General features: G+C 41.8%; 1 protein-coding gene across 1 annotated transcript in view; it reads left to right on the top strand.

The window, feature by feature from the left end:
* The first annotated feature begins 1,602 nt into the window (after positions 1–1,602).
* LOC141133251 (hepatic lectin-like) overlaps positions 1,603–16,997 on the top strand; it is a 38,904-nt gene continuing 23,509 nt past the window's right edge. The window contains exons 1-3 of the mRNA XM_073622513.1: positions 1,603–1,753; positions 12,102–12,212; positions 15,013–15,075. Of these exons, the coding sequence (XP_073478614.1) occupies positions 1,711–1,753; positions 12,102–12,212; positions 15,013–15,075 (217 nt within the window). The 5' untranslated portion in view covers positions 1,603–1,710. The remainder of the gene's footprint in view (positions 1,754–12,101; positions 12,213–15,012; positions 15,076–16,997) is intronic.

Genomic DNA, 16,997 nt, shown 5'->3' on the forward strand with positions numbered 1-16,997 from the left:
CTTTATATTTTACCAAAATTTACCACATTTAGTGGGGAGCGTGGCGGGCAGGCGGAGGTGGCTTCTCTCCGGGCTGCTTGTTTGCTGCTCGGTTCCCCTGCGTGCGTCTTCTCCCTCCTCTCCTCCTTGAGCTGTGCGTCTCCTGCTGGCCAATCGGATCAGATCTCCTTTCGGTCAATCGGGTGATGGGTCTCATGACCCGCTTCCTGATTGGCCGTTAGGAAATTCAGTGTTATACATTCGCTATTGTAACACAACTGGGTGGGCTCGGAAAGCAGTGCTCTACACCGGAAAGACCACCCTTTTTTGAAGCCTATTAGAGCCTCTGGCTCTACTCACGTGCTTAAAAAAAACAAAACACCCCCCCATTGGAATCCATGCATCCAGCGCCCCTGCATGTAGATCAGGGGGCCAGATGCATGGACGGGCGGGGGCAGCACCGTGCGCCCCTAGTGGATGGGCTGCCACTGCATTTGACAGAAGTCAGTTGTTAGATTAACTTCTGTCAAACGGGAACCTCGGAAAACTTTTCTCAATCAATGGCTGTAGCCAATCTGCTGCAGCAGCTGATCAGTGTATTGTGATATCAGAGGATTCCCACTGTCAGAATAAAATGTCTCCGTGAGTAGGGTTCTGCTATGGCTTATAAAATGGCTTATAAAAAATAAAGAATCATTTTTAGCCACCTTTAGAGATTATACTGAGCTGAGGACATCCTTATCCCCTTACCAGACAGCTCTGGGGCAAGTCCCAAAACACCAGGGCTGTCATTTGGAGTAAATCATCTACTCCTCTATACCTGAAAGCACTTTCTTCAAGGATGAATGGGGGAGTCAAGGAAAGGTGAGTACATGGTGCTGAGGAGGTACAGGTTTGCTTTAATGGGAACTTAGTGCAGGGGGGGGGCACTACCGGGGGTGTGTGTGAGCAATCGGGCGGCTGCTTGCTGTCACCTTCTCGCCAGTTTTACACAATCCCGGTGGCATGGGGTTTTCCCCTTATTTATTCCAAGCTTTTCAGATCTGGAATAAATTTTAAGTGGGACCCATGCAAAACAAAAACAAAAAAAAGCGAGGTTCCCCAGAATTCTCTATCGGACCCCTAATGGTATTGATTTTAAGGGAGAACTTCATGACAATTAAAAATAAAAAAGCAGCATGAAGTCCCCCCAAAAATCCATAGCAGACTCTTAACTATGCTTTCTGGCAGGCCAATCAGATGCAGATGTTGTTTTGGGTATTTTGACAGGGGCTTGCTATACAATAGCTGCAGGGGGAGACTAATCTAAAGATGGAGGAATATGTTCAGTTTTTTTTTTCATTTAGTGCACAGGCTGAACGAAGGAAATCTATATGTGTATGGCCAGCTTCATTGGTCGGATCAATTGGTGAAAATAAGGAAAAAAGTTCAAGAATAGTTAACTAATGCAGGCACCACATCCAAGAACTGATAAGCTGAAGTATATAAAATTGTTCAGTTTGGGTTTAATACTCCTTTAGTTTCAGTCTCCAATATATCCCTGGAGTTCAGCTTTAACAGACCTGTTTACAGACATGTAGAAGTATTTTGTGTCCACAAAGATGCGCTTATCTTTTAGAATCCCATTCAGCAGAAAGGATAGGATAAACTATTTCTCAACCATTTCCTTCCTGATTCAGCTGTTTTCTGCATAAAACCTGCTAAGTCAAGTAAACTGTGTAAACTGTGACCATGGAATCGGACCAAAGCACTTTTCATGATTTCCAGAATTCAGGTAAGAAATTAATTGTTGTAGCTGAATAGTGTGTAAAGAAAGCATATATGAGTAATTCAAAGAAACAATTTATAGAAAAATGATAAATGTTTGATTGTAATGAGATTTTGCTCTTTGCATGTTGCCCTTTGTAGTTCTATGCTCAAAACCCAGTGGACTTATGTAAGGCAGTATAAGTGCAAAATGGTGTGCATAGTGCAGAACTAACTATATAAAAATCAACTTTATGTATGTATTGCTAAACAGCAACAAATTTGATTTTTTTCCGCAAAAATGATTTAGCCTTTGGCAAATTTTCACTGTAAGTGAAAACTCTCAGTTCTGCTTATTCAGCCACTTGGGCAAAATTTGCTTTAAAAAATGTACGATGTATGTGTTTTTTGGGGGTTGTGCTTTGAGGGTAGGTCATTTCTTTTTTCTTTTGTATGTATTTGATTGTTGTGCTTACTGTGTGTGTGTGTGTGTGTGTTTGTGTGTTTTGTCTCAAAAAAAAATTTCTTTCTGTTTTTGTTCAAAACTTTGTAAAATAATAAGGCTAATAAAAGTATATTTGTCAAATAAGAACAGGCCAAGGGTAGTTAACCCTCAAGAGCAATTTAAAGCCCACTGTACCATTAAAATCACCTTATTTTTGCCTTTGTCATTGAGTCCAATGTTACGGAAATGTTGCAGAAATGTGCAGATATTTGATGAAATTTGGAGGAAATGCAAACTGTCAATTACACTCATCCAAAATAACTGTTATTATTTTTCCACTTATAACTAATGTTATAGCTTTGGGTTAAGTTTATTTTAAAGGTTAGGTCAAAGAAGGCTTATTCATCTCTAATTTACCACCAGGTACTTCATGCCACTCTCCCATAGAGTGGTTGGGACCCCCCAAAACTGGGTTGCTCAGGTATGCTACTACTAACCAGTTCCTGATCACTGGCCCAGGTCTGCCCTCTCATACCTAAATACTATTTGTCAATGGGATTAGCAGCCACCAATAAGGTGGAGCAGGTGGTGGGAGTTACAAGTAACAAGTCTTTAGCCTCACACATACGGGCCGAATGCCGGGCAACATCGGCCGGTTCAATAAAAAAACGTCCGATATTCTACCCGTGTGTAAGGCAGCCTGTTTTGGTCAACATGCTCTGTTGGGTGAGCATGCTGAAAAACCAACAGCCGACCGCCTCCCGATCAGCCCTCTTAGCCATCCCCCTGTCAGAACCCAAAAGAACAGCAGGTGAGATCATTGTACTAAGGTCAGGTCGTTAATACAGCAGGTCGACCGGCGAGTTGAATGAAAAAAACTAGTGGTGTGTATCAGGCTTTACTTGCCTACAAGTAAAGCAAGTGGCCATCTTAAAGTGGTGTTCCAGCTGAAATTACACTTTTTAAATAAAAATACCCCTATAATACACAAGCTTAATGTATTCTAGTAAAGTTAGTCTGTAAACTAAGGTCTGTTTTGTTAGTTTATAGCAGTAGTTTGCTATTTTATGGCCGTGGCCATCTTAACCACTTGACGACCGCCTCACGCCGATGTACGTCAGCAAGGCGGCACGGACAGGCAAAATCACGTACAGGGTACGTGATTTGCCTTCCGCGGGTGGGGGGTCCGATCGGACCCCCCCCGCCGCCCGAGGCGGTCCCGTTCTGTCCCCCGGCGATCAGAGACGAGGGGGAGGCCATCCGTTCGTGGCCCCCCCCTCGCGATCACCGCCGGCCAATGGGAACACTCCTTTGCTGCTGTATGCTAAACAGCAGCAAAGGAAGTGATGTAATCTCCCCTCGGGTCGGTAGTTTCCGTTCCGGCCTGAGGAGAGACGACATGTGAGTGAGTGCACCAACACACACACACACAGTAGAACATGCCAGGCACACATTACACCCCGATCCCCCCCGATCCCCCCCCCGATCGCCCCCCGATCCCCCCCCAATCACCCCCCCCCTGTCACAAACTGACACCAGCAGTTTTTTTTTTTTTTTTTCTGATTACTGCTGTGTCAGTTTGTGACAGTTACTGTGTTAGCACAGTTACTGTTACCCCCCTGTAGGTCTAGGGTACCCCCCTAACCCCCCCTAATAAAGTTTTAACCCCTTGATCACCCCCTGTCACCAGTGTCGCTAAGCGATCATTTTTCTGATCGCTGTATTAGTGTCGCTGGTGACGCTAGTTAGTGAGGTAAATATTTAGGTTCGCCGTCAGCGTTTTATAGCGTCAGGGACCCCCATATACCACCTAATAAATGTTTTAACCCCTTGATTGCCCCCTAGTTAACCCTTTCACCACTGATCACTGTATAACCGTTACGGTTGACGCTGGTTAGTTTTTTTTTTTTTTTATAGTGTCAGGGCACCCGCCGTTTATTACCGAATAAAGGTTTAGCCCCCCGATCGCCCGGCGGTGATATGCGTCGCCCCAGGCAGCGTCAGATTAGCGCCAGTACCGCTAACACCCACGCACACAGCATGCGCCTCCCTTAGTGGTATAGTATCTGTACAGATCAATATCTGATCCGATCAGATCTATACTAGCGTCCCCAGCAGTTTAGGGTTCCCAAAAACGCAGTGTTAGCGGGATCAGCCCAGATACCTGCTAGCACCTGCGTTTTGCCCCTCCGCCCGGCCCAGCCCAGCCCACCCAAGTGCAGTATCGATCGATCACTGTCACTTACAGAACACTAAACGCATAACTGCAGCGTTCGCAGAGTCAGGCCTGATCCCTGCGATCGCTAACAGTTTTTTTTGTAGCGTTTTGGTGAACTGGCAAGCACCAGCCCCAGGCAGCGTCAGGTTAGCGCCAGTACCGCTAACACCCACGCACGCACCGTACACCTCCCTTAGTGGTATAGTATCTGATCGCATCAATATCTGATCCGATCAGATCTATACTAGCGTCACCAGCAGTTTAGGGTTCCCAAAAACGCAGTGTTAGCGGGATCAGCCCAGATACCTGCTAGCACCTGCGTTTTGCCCCTCCGCCCGGCCCAGCCCACCCAAGTGCAGTATCGATTGATCACTGTCACTTACAAAACACTAAACGCATAACTGCAGCGTTCGCAGAGTCAGGCCTGATCCCTGCGATCGCTAACAGTTTTTTGGTAGCGTTTTGGGGAACTGGCAAGCGCCAGCGGCCTAGTACACCCCGGTCGTAGTCAAACCAGCACTGCAGTAACACGTGGTGACGTGGCGAGTCCCATAAGTGCAGTTCAAGCTGGTGAGGTGGCAAGCACAAGTAGTGTCCCGCTGCCACCAAAAAGACAAACACAGGCCCGTCGTGCCCATAATGCCCTTCCTGCTGCATTCGCCAATCCTAATTGGGAACCCACCGCTTCTGCAGCGCCCATACTTCCCCCATTCACATCCCCAACCAAATGCAGTCGGCTGCATGAGAGGCATTTTCTTTATGTCCTCCCGAGTACCCCTACCCAGCGATCCCCCCAAAAAAGATGTTGTGTCTGCAGCAAGCGCGGATATAGGCGTGACACCCGCTATTATTGTCCCTCCTGTCCTGACAATCCTGGTCTTTGCATTGGTGAATGTTTTGAACGCTACCATACACTAGTTGAGTATTAGCGTAGAGTACAGCATTGCACAGACTAGGCACACTTTCACAGGGTCTCCCAAGATGCCATCGCATTTTGAGAGACCCGAACCTGGAACCGGTTACCGTTATAAAAGTTAGTTACAAAAAAAGTGTAAAAAAAAAAAAAAATATGAAATAAAAAAAAAATAGTTGTCGTTTTATTGTTCTCTCTCTCTCTCTATTCTCTCTCTCTATTGTTCTGCTCTTTTTTACTGTATTCTATTCTGCAATGTTTTATTGTTATTGTTATTGTTATTATGTTTTATCATGTTTGTTTTTCAGGTGTGTAATTATTTATACTTTACTGTTTACTGTGCTTTATTGTTAACCATTGTTAACCATTTTTTTGTCTTCAGGTACGCCATTCACGACTTTGAGTGGTTATACCAGAATGATGCTTGCAGGTTTAGGTATCATCTTGGTATCATTCTTTTCAGCCAGCGGTCAGCTTTCATGTAAAAGCAATCCTAGCGGCTAATTAGCCTCTAGACTGCCTTTACAAGCCGTGGGAGGGAATGCCCCCCCTCCCCCACCGTCTTCCGTGTTTTTCTCTGGCTCTCTTGTCTCAACAGGGAACCTGAGAATGCAGCCGGTGATTCAGCCAGCTGACCATAGAGCTGATCAGAGACCAGAGTGGCTCCAAACATCTCTATGGCCTAAGAAACCGGAAGCTACGAGTATTTCATGACTTAGATTTCGCCAGATGTAAATAGCGCCATTGGGAAATTGGGGAAGCATTTTATCACACCGATCTTGGTGTGGTCAGATGCTTTGAGGGCAGAGGAGAGATCTAGGGTCTAATAGACCACAATTTTTTCAAAAAAGAGTACCTGTCACTACCTATTGCTATCATAGGGGATATTTACATTCCCCGAGATAACAATAAAAATGATTAAAAAAAAAAATATGAAAGGAACAGTTTAAAAGTAAGATTAAAAAAGCAAAAAAATAATAAAGAAAAAAAAAAAAAAAAAAAAGCACCCCTGTCGCCCCCTACTCTCGCGCTAAGGCGAACGCAAGCGGCGGTCTGGCGTCATATGTAAACAGCAATTGCACCATGCATGTGAGGTATCACCGCGAAGGCCAGATCGAGTGCAGTAATTTTTCCAGTAGACCTCCTCTGTAAATCTAAAGTGGTAACCTGTAAAGGCTTTTAAACATGTATTTATTTTGTTGCCACTGCACGTTTGTGCGCAATTTTAAAGCATGTCATGTTTGGTATCCATGTACTCGGCCTAAGATCATCTTTTTTATTTCATCAAACATTTGGGCAATATAGTGTGTTTTAGTGCATTAAAATTTAAAAAAGTGTGTTTTTTCCCCAAAAAATGCGTTTGAAAAATCGCTGCGCAATTACTGTGTGAAAAAAAAAAATGAAACACCCACCATTTTAATCTGTAGGGCATTTGCTTTAAAAAAATATATAATGTTTGGGGGTTCAAAGTAATTTTTTTGCAAAAAAAAAAAAACTTTTTCATGTAAACAATAAGTGTCAGAAAGGGCTTTGTCTTCAAGTGGTTAGAAGAGTGAGTGATGTGTGACATAAGCTTCTAAATGTTGTGCATAAAATGCCAGGACAGTTCAAAACCCCCCCAAATTACCCCATTTTGGAAAGTAGACACCCCAAGCTATTTGCTGAGAGGCATGTCGAGTCCATGGAATATTTTATATTGCGACACAAGTTGCGGGAAAGAGACAAATTTTTTTTTTTTTTTTGCACAAAGTTGTCACTAAATGATATATTGCTCAAACATGCCATGGGAATATGTGAAATTACACCCCAAAATACATTCTGCTGCTTCTCCTGAGTATGGGGATACCACATGTGTGAGACTTTTTGGGAGCCTAGCCGCGTACGGGACCCCGAAAACCAAGCACCGCCTTCAGGCTTTCTAAGGGCGTGAATTTTTGATTTCACTCTTCACTGCCTATCACAGTTTCGGAGGCCATGGAATGCCCAGGTGGCACAAAACCCCCCCAAATGACCCCATTTTGGAAAGTAGACACCCCAAGCTATTTGCTGAGAGGTATAGTGAGTATTTTGCAGACCTCACTTTTTGTCACAAAGTTTTGAAAATTGAAAAAAGAAAAAAAAAAATGTTTTTTCTTGTCTTTCTTCATTTTCAAAAACAAATGAGAGCTGCAAAATACTCACCATGCCTCTCAGCAAATAGCTTGGGGTGTCTACTTTCCAAAATGGGGTCATTTGGGGGGGTTTTATGCCACCTGGGCATTCCATGGCCTCCGAAACTGTGATAGGCAGTAAAGAGTGAAATCAAAAATTTTCACCCTTAGAAATCCTGAAGGCAGTGATTGGTTTTCGGGGTCCCGTACGCGGCTAGGCTCCCAAAAAGTCCCACACATGTGGTATCCCCATACTCAGGAGAAGCAGCTAAATGTATTTTGGGGTGCAATTCCACATATGCCCATGGCCTGTGTGAGCAATATATCATTTAGTGACAACTTTATGAAAAAAAAAAAAAAAAAAAAAAGTGTCACTTTCCCGCAACTTGTGTCAAAATATAAAATATTCCATGGACTCAATATGCCTCTCAGCAAATAGCTTGGGGTGTCTACTTTCCAAAATGGGGTCATTTTGGGGGGTTTTATGCCACCTGGGCATTCCATGGCCTCCGAAACTGTGATAGGTAGTGAAGAGTGAAAGCAAAAATTTACACCCTTAGAAATCCTGAAGGCGGTGATTGGTTTTCGGGGCCCCGTACGCGGCTAGGCTCCCAAAAAGTCCCACACATGTGGTATCCCCATACTCAGGAGAAGCAGCTGAATGTATTTTGGGGTGCAATTCCACATAGGCCCATGGCCTGTGTGAGCAATATATCATTTAGTGACAACTTTTTGTAAATATTTTTTTTTTTTTTTGTCATTTTTCAATCACTTGGGACAAAAAAAATAAATATTCAATGGGTTCAACATGCCTCTCAGCAATTTCCTTGGGGTGTCTACTTTCCAAAATGGGGTCATTTGTGGGGGTTTTGTACTGCCCTGCCATTTTAGCACCTCAAGAAATGACATAGGCAGTCATAAACTAAAAGCTGTGTAAATTCCAGAAAATGTACCCTAGTTTGTAGACGCTATAACTTTTGCGCAAACCAATAAATATACGCTTATTGACATTTTTTTTACCAAAGACATGTGGCCGAATACATTTTGGCCTAAATGTATGACTAAAATTTAGTTTATTGGATTTTTTTTATAACAAAAAGTAGAAAATATCATTTTTTTTCAAAATTTTCGGTCTTTTTCCGTTTATAGCGCAAAAAATAAAAACCGCAGAGGTGATCAAATACCATCAAAAGAAAGCTCTATTTGTGGGAAGAAAAGGACGCAAATTTCGTTTGGGTACAGCATTGCATGACCGCGCAATTAGCAGTTAAAGCGACGCAGTGCCAAATTGGAAAAAGACCTCTGGTCCTTAGGCAGCATAATGGTCCGGGGCTCAAGTGGTTAAGTGTGGGCATCTGAAGCCAGACTGTATTTCTTCCTGGATCTCATCCTTGCAGATCTCACACATGCTCAGTGCAGCACAAGCAGTGTAATAGGTTTCAGGTCAGGTTTCCATAGCAACGGCAGTTTCAGAGGAAGTTGCCGCCCCTTCCCAGAAGGCATTGCAAACAGGAAATGATGCGATGGGCCGCGGCCAGGGAGGAGGAAGTGAAAAATGAATACAGCAGATATACAGTAGGTGCTGAGAAAAAAACTAAAAAAATATCCAATTTGTTTACAGTGCATAGTTTAGTGAGGGATGCTGAAGAGTTGTAAAAGTGGGTGGAACTCCACTTTAAGTATTTTGAGTATTATCACATCATAATTCTGTTGTGAAATGTCAATCTGAAAACTCTAAAAAACAGTTTTTGGGGATCCTATGTGGGTTTCCACCAACCCAATAAACATATTTTTTTAGCATTTGGAAGTACTTTTCGATAATACTCGTCTGAGATTTTTTGGGTCTCTATTCACCAGACTCCACAGTGGAACCTTGTCAATTTAAAGTAATTTCTACCCCCTAAGACTCAAAACATTGGTTACATTACCCATTTAGCTAGAGTAGCTAAAGCAGACAACAGAGTGGTACAATGAGCAGCCACACTTCAGACATGAGTACAAATACCACTGTTAAATACATAACCAAGTATTTTCTGTAACCTGTTGCAACCAACCCATTATCAGTTGTAAAAGTGTAGTCTTACTTAAGGACAATGGTAATACAATTTTTTAGAAGCTGGTGTCTATACATTCCCTTATCATTGTGCAATGTTTGGCTGGCCATAGATGCCTTGCTTTTTTCTTTTGATCAGCCAGAGGGGTGCTAAAAAAAATAAAAATTAATGGATTCCCCCCATCTATACAAGTGAGGTGGATGGAGCAATCTTATTCCCCGTACACATGATCGGAATTTCCGTCCGAAAAGCCTTGGATGGTTTTTCCGACTGAATTCCGCTCAAGCTTGCCTTGCATACACACAGTCACACAAAAGTTCTCTGAACTTTCAACCGTCAAGAACGCGGTGATGTACAACACTATGACAAGCCAAGAAAATTAAGTTCAATGCTTCCAAGCATGCGTCGAATTGTTTCCGAGCATGCGCAGGAATTTTGCACATCAGAATTGCTACAGACGATCGGAATTTCCGATAGGAACTTTTTCCGCCGGAAAAATAGAGAACCTGCTCTCAAGCTTTTGCTGGCGGAAATTCCGCCAGCAAAAGTCCGATGGAGTATACACACGATCGGAATTTCCGACCAAAAGCTCACATCGGACTTTTGCTGGCGGAATTTCCGATCGTGTGTATGGGGCATAACTCTTGGGGCATTGTATTCTGACAGCGGGTCTCCATTGCTGTCAGGATACACTGATCAGCAATTTGCTGCATCTGGCTGATGAAGAAAATATTTCTAACACTCCCATTCAACAAAAGAGGATAGTTAGATTGACTTCTATCTGTTGATTCAACTATTCAGCTTTAGCCTTTGGCAGTACCATATGGTATTCTTCTATAATAAAGTCCAACTTCACCTTTGAAAAATAACCAAACAAAAAAAAAAAAAATAGGCACATTGAGTGTAAAAATTAAAAAGGCAGATTTGGATGCAATACTCACCTGCTCTTTAACATTGCCCATGGCATCTTCCAGGTTGAATGATATCCAGTGTGATCCAAGCCACTTCCCATTAGCCCAGGCCATCATGGACTCTAGGAGTGCACCTTCACATAGCTTGGACTTGCAGTAATGCTGGACAGAGGGGTGCTCACACATAGTTACATAGTTAGTAAGGTTGAATAAAGACACCAGTCCATCCAGTTCAACCTGAGTGAGTGTGGGTGTGTGTCTACAATTGTCCCTATCCCTGTACATTGTGTCTCACTAACCGGTTCAATACCGGGCATTTTCACCCCCTTCCTTCCCAGACCAATTTTTAGTTTTCAGTGCTGTCACATTTAAACGACAATTGCACGGTCGTGCAAGGTTGTACCCAAACAAAATTGACGTCCTTTTTTCCCCACAAACAGAGCTTTCTTTTGGTGGTATTTGATCACCTCTGCGGTTTTTATTTTTTGCGTTATAAACAAAAGAAGAGCGACAATTTTGAAAAAAACACAATATTTTTTACTTTTTGCTATAATAAATATCCCAATTTTTTTTTAAAAACAAATTTTTTCCTCAGTTTTGGCCGATACGTATTCTTCTACATATTTTTGGTAAAAAAAAATTGCAATAAGCGTATATTGATTGGTTTGCGCAAAAGTTTTAGCGTCTATAAAATATGGGATAGATTTATGGCATTTTTAAAGAAAAATGATTTATTTATTTTTTTTACTAGTAATAGCGGCGATCGCGATTTTTTTTCGTGACTGCGACATTATGGCGGACACATCGGACACTTTTGACACATTTTTGGGACCATTCACATTTATACAGCGATCAATGCTATAAAATTGCATTGATTACTGTGTAAATGTGACAGGCAGTGAAGGGGTTAACCACTAGGGGGAGGGGAGGGGTTAAATGTGTTTCCTAGGGAATGCTTCTAACTGTAGGGGGAGGGGACGCACAAGGGGAGGAGACCGATCAGTGTTCCTCCGTTCTGGGAACACAGATCGCTCTCCTCTGAGCTGACAGGACGTGGATCTGTGTGTTTACACACACAGATCCACGGTCCGGCCCGGTTAACGGGCAATCGCGGGTGCCCGGCGGACATTGCGGCCGCCGGGCACACGCACCGGGTCCTGAGCAACGCGCCCCCTAGGCGGCCGGGAACCCGAGGCCGTCATATGACGTCCACCCAGGATGGGAGATCCCATCTGTGGACGTCATTTGACAATAGGCCGGTGCTGAAGTGGTTAAGATGCTTATCTATTATATTATTATTTATTTAAGGTACCCATATAGTGCCGTCAATTTACGCAGTGCTCCACACATACATCGCACACTCACATCGGTCCCCACCCTCAAGGAGCCCACAATCCAAGGTCCCCAACTCACATTCATATACTAGGGCCAATTTTGGACAGAAGCTAATTAACCTACCAGCACACTTTCTTATATGAATGCCAAGCTGTCCTAAAATAAGGTCCACCCACCACCCACCATCAGGTCATGGATGTCAGCAGCCATGCAATCCTGACTGCAGGAAAAAAGGTATGTATAACAACACAATAGGGTCGGGGTAAAAAATGTTGTTGGTCTTTAAAATACTAATTTTAGAATTTTAAAGTTCTGGTATACTAACATCCCCTTTTGTGTTGTCATTTTAGGCAACAGATGGTCTAATTATTACAGGCAAAACCCAGAACGGCTTTCCTATGGACTGCTGGCATTGTTGTATATAATGATCCTGGCTTTATTCATTACCGTATTCTCCAAGTGTAAGATTTTCCTTTTTTATCCTTCTTGTATTTCAAATTTGTATAAATTATATTATCTGTTTATATTTCTTCATGGCTTTTCACTGCTTGGAAGTGCAATTTATTCTGGTTAGAAGAACACATGGACAGTCTGTGGATTATGATCACATGTTTGGTTTATCTGCAGTGGAGATTTTTTACTGTTACATTTATTGACATTGAACTTTTTTACAATACGTTGATTTCATTATGTAGTGATATAGCTTCTATATAAAATATATCAATTAGTGTTTATACAAATGTAGAGATGGCATGTTGGTTTCATAGCTTTACATATTTTATAAAGTGACTCAGGTAACTTACTTTATTCAGGTAAATACCCCAAATAAAAATGTCACCCGTGTAGTCAGTCTTGAACTGGACTTACGGTATTTAAAGCCAGAAAAGAAAAAAATGTTCTGCACTCTGCCAGCCCCCTCAATCTGTGCAATTGGTCTCTTGCAGTTCTTCACTAGGGTACTCCCTGCCACGGTTCCACTCTTACCACTATCACATACAAAGTAGGAATAATAGCCCTGCATTGCATGTGATGCCACAGAAGAACCACCCACTACTTGGCATGGGGGAGAGAAGAGGAGAGCATTGGAGCCTGTCAGAGTGTGGGGGTCACTGCAAGGGTTTTTCCATCCCGGAGTTGGACTTTAAATAAAAATTAAAAGAATAAAAAATCATTCATGCAAAATACATTTTTTTAGTTTTTTTAAAAAGAAAATATACAGTGAAATATTTGGCACCCTGTATGCAAGACATTCATGTTTGTTCTTTAAACTCTTTAGCCTTGGTTGGTAATTCTCCTCAATACACACATGCATATATACACATATATACATACCAACTGCACTACCAGCACATCATTCTCATTCCTTCCGCTACTTGTTGATACTAACTGGAACGGTTCTGGCATCTAGTCAAGGGATATCCTGAAGCCAACATATACTGTATCAGCACTTTGCAGATATAATTATAGCACACTAGCCAGATCAGATTCTGCCATTGGTGTTAAACTAAACCTGACATTTGAACATTAAAATCCATCACAACTAGAGAGGCTGAAAATTATTCTATGACCATTCTTCCCAAAATGCCATCACAAGCATTGTCGTTACAAATCATTTAGTGGGCCTGTTGTCTCATTTCCAGCCCAACTGTGGATCAGCTAATAAGATATCTGAAGTGCTGGTTGAGTCATCATTATTACAGTGATGGGAAGAAATTGCACTCAGGCCCCATACTGGATAATTCCCCATTTACTTAAAAATGAACAGGCTCAGACATGGCAGAGTATACAAAATGCTAAAATTAGAGGTCTTGTATACATATACAGTATGTGACAACTACTGAACTTTTGACATTTTTACCTGGAATTGCCCTACTGAACATCTCATAATGCAAAGCCACCATTGGCCAAGGTCTTCCACCTGACCTCTGCTCAGGTGGAAGACTTTGGCCAGTGATGGTTTTGATATAGGTTTCAGCACACACACTATAAAAGGCTGTTTTCCCAGCAGTCCTTTGTTAGCATGTTGGGAGTGTAGTGAGGGCCAGCTTTTAGGGAGAGTTGGTTAGTGTAGTGTAATGTGCTGCTACTGCTTTGTGTGTTATACAGTACTCACTGTGAAGACCCAGCAGACTTTTTTAAGACTACTTTTTTTTGTTTGTCAGTGGCAAAGGTGTTTCCTTGCATATCTTTAATAGTAGTTGTTTTTTTTTTTTTTTACCCTAAGAAATAATAATAATAATATTAAAAATATAAAAGGGGTTTTATTTTACTGTAGTGTTTTCGGGTAGCTGTTTGGAGATTATATTTATTTTTGATGTTGTTTTGTGTTTGTGCTTTATTTTTTTGGATTTTATTTTGTTAGGGTCTTTTATTTATTTATTTATTTTTAAGGGGTCAATAACAGCATGATTCTGTTGGTGTTACCACAACAGCTGCCCTTTGTTGGCAGCGAAGCACCGCAGATCATTCAGATGCTGCTTATTCCAACAGAGTCATGCATTAATTATTGGGCTCTGAGATTGAGGAGGAGAATAATGAGAGTGTAAGAGCAAGGGACACCAGGCATGGAGAACCAATTGGTAGTGATGTTCCTACAGCAGCAGCATTCTAACAAGTTGGCTCCAGTTTCCTCCTGTATGCAATTTCCATCATCAGTGTCCAAAAAAGACAAAATATATATCTTTTTTTTACTGATCTCTTTAGTTTCGTCCACTGGCTCCTGTGTTACTATAGGACACAGAAGTTATATAGGGGCCAATGGAGTGAACTACGAGGCACAGTGGGGGATGCAGACATCTGATACATCCAGAGGTGTGCGGGAGGCTAAACAGCATTTCTCAAAGGCAGTGAAGTTCATTGGTGCAGGAGGTGGAACAGGTGGGTATTAAATGCTTTATTTTGCAGGTTGGCCTTGTTTTTCATTTTTTAAACAGTGACAGAGGTGTTTTAAGGATGCTCTGGAACCAGTGGATTTCAAAGGTGCTGTTCCTCCTTGGAACTGTATAGTCAAAGCTTCTAATTGTCAAAGTCTGCCAAATTTTTTCCAAAACATGTAACTTGATACAAAGACTTATTTTCAGGTGAAATTTTGGCCACTAAAACAAGAGTCGTATGGAAGATTTTTTGATACCTATGAAACAAGACAGGAGACACTCCTAATACTTCCCTATATTGTCCGTACCATTTTCATTCTCCAAGTGCCTGTTATACTTTGTATATAGTGTATATTTATAAATATACTTTATGTTTCCATTTTTACAGCCTCTTCATCTGGGAATCTTCAGCTCGTTAGCAAGAAGGAAATTAATGACTTCAACAGTAAAGGTCTGGAGATTCAATTGTGACTGGGGTCAAGTTTTTGATTAAAGTTAAAAGGGATTTCCACTCCTGCTATATAATCTCCTTCCACAACATGTCAACCTGAACAAAAAAATCAGACAGATTCTTGTCTAAATGTCATCTTCAGATTCTAAACATGGTCATAGCCATTAGTCATTCAATAGACCCCTGGAAATGATCTGACCAAGGTCTCAACCCTCCAACTGGCACTAGGCTGGAAATGCCCATACAGTATGTGAACCAGGTGGATTTGTTCCAGTAGACCAGTGCCCATAGACACAGGAAGACACTAAGATACATTTGCAGATCCTACCAACGATACCTCTGACAAATGATCCATGGTCATAAGAAAGTTGAGGAAGGTGCCTGAAGATCTCTAGCGCTGTCACATCTACAGTGAAATAACAGTGATTACACAATGTTTTCTAACCTGTCCAGTAGCTTAATTCCTCAAGAATTGTGTACTGAGACACATCTTCCTTCCATCTTTAGTACTGAGACCCACCACTGTTGCTTGTGTGACTGATCTTATAGAATAAAGTAGCACCAAACACTTCCCACAACATGATAAATAAGAAAAAGAGAGGGGTGGGACTTTAAATGAAGCATGTATCCCTGGAAATGACACGATGCAAATGAAAATGGGCGATACTATGAATACTAAGACTATGAACACACATAACATTGTAGAATCGGTATTAGGTAATCACTGATTTAATGTAAAAAGTTTATGGTAATGGTATTCACAAGGTAAAATAGTGACTTGATAAGTTCACAATGTAAACCATAAATAAACCAGATACATTTAAGCATATAAGATGTATACCAGTGATAATGATAGCGTAATATATTGGTAACATGGTTGGTTCATACTGTACACATGGTAAAAAAAAAAAACACTTTCATTGAAGCGTGTCTCCTTGGTAAAAAGTATAACTATAGTTGTTGATACAGTCCAATTAGTAAATACAATAATTGGTAGTGTTATAGAATAAGAAAGAGAAGGCATCTATTGGCTCTACGCGTTTCGTCGCGACTGCCACTCTTCAGGAGAAAATATGGGGAAGATGTCTAGGTATAGAAACACATGATTAGTTTGTGTAGAGTATACAAAAATATGAGTTATGTAGGGAGAGGGGAGAGGAAAAGAGGGGGAATTGTCCCCATAATCGCCTTGCGTCCTCATTTAAAGTCCCATTTAGCTGTTCCTAGTTTTCTACTTCCCACAACATACCAACCTGAAATAAATATCAGCAATATCCTTGTCTGAATGCCATCTTCAGATTTTAAACATAGCCTCTAGTCATTCACCAGACCCTTGGAAATGATTTGACCACTCTATGAAGAGTGGCAGTTGGGCATGCAATACCCATATGTGAATCAGGTGGATTCTCTCCAGTTGACCAGTGCCTATAGACACAGCAAGGCAGTAAGATACAAAGCAAATCCTGCCTGCGGTACCTCTGACAAATGATGCTGTCATAAGAAGGTTTAGGGAGGTGCTTGGAGATATCTTGTGCTGTCACATCTACAGTGACATAACAGTGATTAGACAATGTTTTCCCACCTGTCCAATGACTTCATTCCTCCAGAGTTATGTGTTGAGACACATCTCCCTTCCACATTTAGTACTGAGACCCACCACTGTTACTTGTGTGACTCACATTATAGACTAAAGTAGCACCAAACTAGTTGGCACCTCCTTCCCACCTCTATGTGCAATAATAAACACGTTCAGTGACAGATGTACTCATCATTGTCCTTTTAAAGTGGACCTTGCAGCTAAAAAGCAAGGTCAACTTCATCTTTCTTTTGGTTAGATCTGGAGGATGCAGAGTACTCAAAATCTTGCTGAGAAGAGAATCCCAGCACTGTGTTGCAGCATCTTCATGTGAGATTTGACATGC

Source organism: Aquarana catesbeiana, linkage group LG03, assembly GCF_042186555.1.
Source record: "Aquarana catesbeiana isolate 2022-GZ linkage group LG03, ASM4218655v1, whole genome shotgun sequence".
NCBI lineage: Eukaryota > Metazoa > Chordata > Amphibia > Anura > Ranidae > Aquarana > Aquarana catesbeiana.